At 49.4% G+C, this 4,652-nt stretch overlaps 1 protein-coding gene across 2 annotated transcripts; it reads right to left on the reverse strand.

Annotated features, from left to right (window-relative positions):
• Positions 1 to 869: 869 nt before the first annotated feature.
• LOC124707497 (tubby-like F-box protein 8) lies at positions 870 to 3,832 on the reverse strand. Of its 2 annotated transcripts, XM_047239157.1 has the most exons (5): positions 3,815 to 3,832; positions 2,541 to 3,118; positions 2,315 to 2,402; positions 1,917 to 2,049; positions 870 to 1,825 (listed from the first exon to the last, which is right to left on the reverse strand). In XM_047239157.1, the coding sequence occupies exons 2-5, from the start codon at positions 2,916 to 2,918 to the stop codon at positions 1,075 to 1,077; spliced, it is 1,350 nt and encodes a 449-aa protein (XP_047095113.1). In that variant the 5' UTR covers positions 2,919 to 3,118; positions 3,815 to 3,832; the 3' UTR covers positions 870 to 1,074. The 2 variants fall into 2 exon arrangements, with proteins under 2 accessions (XP_047095113.1, XP_047095112.1); XM_047239156.1 differs by lacking the exon at positions 3,815 to 3,832 and having other exon boundaries at positions 2,541 to 3,298.
• Between the last annotated feature and the right edge of the window lie 820 nt (positions 3,833 to 4,652).

The raw sequence follows: 4,652 nt of genomic DNA on the forward strand, positions 1-4,652 counted from the left end.
GGGCCTTTTGCCACTTTATTCCTTCTCCTCGCTGTACTACTACCCATCTTCATCTCTACAGGAAAAAATGTGTCCTCTTCCTCCATGCTGAAAAGTGCGCCAAATCTTCAAGGAGGGATCATGGAACACTCAAAAGTTCATTTATTCTGGAGATGGGCAGGAAGGTACATGTGCAATGATTCTCCTATTAGGCAAGCAAGCAGCTGACACTTTTAAATCATGCAATGATCGTATATAATGCTCCTGATCAACCATACTAAAATGGCAGAGGCCGAGGAGAAGGCTTCATCATGTGAGACACATATGATTCCCGGAGGTGGCGTTTTGGCACACGCGTGCATATGCACCCATTATAGAAAATAATTAAAAAACAATTTTAAAAATGTCAAAAAAATCTGACATAAATTTTTTGGTATACATCGTGATATCCTATGTTCGTTCACAAGTTTTCGTGGAAAAACAACATTTTTTATGGTCTGTACAAAAAAGACAAAAATATCATGTACGTAGTCGTGTTACAGCATCAAAATTTGTCTTTTTTAAATGAGCCACAGAAAAATGTTTTTTTCTTTTGAAAACTTGTGTACCATCATAAAATGCCTAGATGTACATGTAAAAATTTAGTTTAGAATTTTTTAATACTTTAAATTATGGATTCACATAATGGGAGCATATGCTCCTATGAGCCAAAGTGCATTTCCCATGATTCCCATCTTATAGAATAAGCAAGCACACATGTGCAACAGTTGTACACACACGCACTGCCCTTTTTCTGTTCTTCGACCAGACATCGGGTATCATGAAATGCTTTAAAACAATCACGGGCGTAGGGTTAAAGTTAAATCCCGAAGCACATCATGAAACTTAGCTTCAAAGGAAACCATCATGCTACGATGTGGTTGAAATATCACGTGCTAACGAGTCCAGTTCCAAAAGCTACAGATAAAGCAGAATTACAACCAACAAGGTGGAAATAAAAGGGCACCCATGATCTAGAAATCCAATGAGGGAAAACGCATCTACTTTTTCCCTCCACTGCGGTTATGCTTGCTGGCATCTTCTTCAGTCGTCGATTTATTCACAGGCCAGCTTGGTGTCGAAACTACTCAAGCAGATGGCGAATGCCTGGAACGCCGAGAGCGGGTAGCGGTAGTCCATGGTGAACATATCTTTGGACACCTTGCCGAACTGCAGAATAATCTTGTCCTGCTCTGCTGGAGCAGGCTGCGACGGAGTTGGAGCCCCTGCTGGGGGCTGGCTTGGCGCCGCAATCAGCTGGAAGTTCTTCACGGAGGCAATGGTCACACGGCCACGGAAGTTGAGACACCAGCATTGCAGCTGCTCGTGCCACCTCGGAACCTTGTTGCGAAGCACTAGTGGCCTCTCCTTATTTTGTCCGTCTTCGCTACCCATTATGGCGCCTCCGCCAATGTCAGAAAAGCGGGCGCTGCTGAAATCACGGGAACTACTGAAATCCATGGACCGGTCCATGATGGATGACTTGGAGAAGGAGGTCATGCTGCGAAACGACTCCTCTAATGCTCGGGGCATAATCTGGTCAGGCTGCCCAGGGACTATGCCACCAGGCTCAACTGAGGAGGCAGGTATGGACTGCATGATGCAATTCATCCGCCTAGGGCCCCTTGTGCCAAGAACATTCAGCTCATAAGTCACTTGAGCTATGTTGTAACTACCAGATGGCACCTTGGGAGAGACTTTCTTGGAATTGAATCTCCGGCTACTCCTTCCAACGGAAGGAACTACAGCCCCATTATAAGGTGGCTGTGTGTCATAGACTATAAATTTTGTGCCGAGGAAGTTTGATCTGAAAATGATAAAAAAGGAAATAAGGTTGGTTTTTACCCTTGAATACGAGACTAAAGAAAATGTTCACGGCATTCAAGTGTAAGTACTACCTTAGTTTTCCAATATATGTGCTGCTTGATCTCGAGATGTTGTCAGCATCCATAGAGATAACATATTCTGTGCAAGTTGTCTTGCGGTTCCTTTTAGCAGACAAGAGGAATTTTCCATTCTCCATAAGTACCGCTGATTCAAAACAATGTAATATAAAAATCAGAAATAGACCAAATTACTTGGTCAGGCTGGGTGAAATCAAATTTTGCATATCGAATGATCATTTTACGGCGAATAAATTACATCTGCAACCTAACTATGTGATTTCACCAAAGTAAGAGTACAAGAGAACAAAACCTAGGACAAAACGAAGCTTTCATGCTAGGCTGTTAGCTGGTGATGTTAACACATTCCAAGAAAAGCCATACGTGTACAGATGGAAGAAGCTATGACATACCATTGCTGAGGCACAAGTAGAGATGGTAAGTAGACTTTGATTTATCCCGCTTTATAAAACACTGAATCATTCCATCTCGGGGGCCAGGCTGTGGAAAAAGAGAACAGGTGTCATGCCAAATGCGTTATGAGGATAATCAGGCAACTACTACCACTCCAAGATGTTGCCATCACTAGGCACACAACACTACAATTCTCGATAGCATTCAATGGAAGTTTTGTTTTACCTGCTTCAGGGAAACCGGGAAGGTGAGCTTCCCGCAGAACTCGGGGCTGGTGACGATCTCCGTGCACATCTCCCTCCACGCCTTGCAGACGGCCGCGCAGGACACGACGTGCCTGCGCGCCGGCCAGGTGCTCTCGCTGGCCTCGAGCCTGCGGACCACGTCCCGGAGGAGCTCCGGAGGGAGGCTGGCCCAGCTGCTCTCCTGCACCACGACGTCGACGGCGTCCCGGAGCTCGTGCACCGTGCTCTGGGACCTCCCCCTGTGGCCCCCGCCGCCGCCGGCGAGGCCGGAGAGGCCCGAGATGGTCACCTCGAAGCTCCGCCGCGACAGGCTCCCGAAGCCGTCCCTGACGTCGCGGACTATGCTGCGGAACGACATCTGGGATGGATTGCTGGGGTGTGGTCTGACGGGGGGGAGCTTTTGGGCTGGGGAGTTGCGTGTATTTGTAGAGGCTGAGGCCACCGACAGGTTCTCGAACTGTTCCACTTGTGGAATAGTGAGTACAGATCGCGGAAAGCGTGTGGGTTGCTGCTGCTTTGAGGTGTGTCTATACGGAAGAAGCCATGGTCGATCTGTGCCTGCGAGAGGGAGGAAAAGAATCTTGGTGAGAAAGCGTGCGAGTTGGCCTGGATCAGAGTCAGACACAGTAAAACACTATGGATGATTATCAATAGATAGGGAGACCTTTTCGCAGCAAAAAAGAAAAAAACATGCTAATTTGGGCATAAGCTCGCCACGAATAGATCACCATCTCTGAGAAAAGTCGCCCGCCGCCGAAGGAAAAAACTCACTCCACACCAGACCAGACACTAGGGCGGCATGCGGCGACATTTGGAGAAAGATATCTCCACCCTCGCACCGCTATAAGCCGATTGAAAATTTGGGGAAAAGGGAGCGTTCCATGGACAGAAGGGGAAAAGGAACGGAGCCGTTCCGGGCCGGATTGAGCGTGCGGAGAGCTCAGAAAGGGGATCTGCGGAAAAACATCATCCGCAGGCGAGGTAAGCTCGGAAGAGCTGCGTATGTGCGGAAGATCTACAGCAGGTTCTTCACACGGACCAATTTAACCGAGGAGGGCACGGAAATGCTAGTAGGGACGATTTGGGGCAAAGTTTGCCCGAAATACCAGGGACTGGTTGTCTGGTTTAGTACCGCATCCGGACAGACAGGGCTCCCTCTTGATCCGGACAGGGAACGGCCCGGAAAACTCACCCCGGCACTCGCAAAACCAACGCATCAATCAAATCAATCCAAAACGCCCCGAGAAAACTCACATCAGCAGCAGCGGGAACGCCGAGTCCCCGAGAAGACTCACCGATCCGGGCTCCGGTGCTCCTACGCCGCCTGAGCCTGCGCCGGGGACTGGGGAGAGGTATCGATCCAGCTGCCCGGCGCTCACGCGTTCCCCGCCCGGTTCCTTCCCTGGCCACGCACGCGAAGAGGGAGGGGCGGAACTGGAGGGCGAGTTGGGTGTGAAGAGGGATGGAAAGATGGGGGAAGGGAAATGAGGAAAGGCGACAGGGGACACCTCTCTTGTTTATCGTCCGCGGTCCACGCCGCGCGCGGGTTGACCTTTCCGTCCCGTTCCGTTTGCTACAGAGAGGAGAGAGAGTGTGCCGACGCGCGCGGCAGGCGTGACGGCGTCAGGTCGCTGCCCGTGCTGCTGCCTTTGCAGCTTGCAGGGAAAGCGGGCCGCTTTTGGTGTGTCTTTCCGGGTTCTTTCGTCTTTCACCGCCTGCCCCGGGCCCGGGCCCGGCCGCGGTCTCGAGGTTTCTGGCTTGGCGCTAGCGGCTGCAAAGGCAAAGCTGACTCGTGCGCGTCCGTACCTAAGACTAGTCATAGTGGAAAGTAACATAGAGTAGTAACATGCACATGTTACTACTCTATGTTACTACCTTCATAGTGGTTAGTAACATCAAAGTAGTATCATATATGTCTTCATTAATTAGCTTTATGACTCATCAGTATCTTTAAAGTGTGATGTTACGATGAACTAGCCTATGTTACTCCATCCTCCTCTCTCCTCATTAACTCACTGCCACATAAGCAAATTTGCTGAGTTGGACACTTAGTTACTAGTGAAGTTACTCCCACTATGAGTAGTCTAACACC

Source organism: Lolium rigidum, chromosome 4, assembly GCF_022539505.1.
Source record: "Lolium rigidum isolate FL_2022 chromosome 4, APGP_CSIRO_Lrig_0.1, whole genome shotgun sequence".
NCBI lineage: Eukaryota > Viridiplantae > Streptophyta > Magnoliopsida > Poales > Poaceae > Lolium > Lolium rigidum.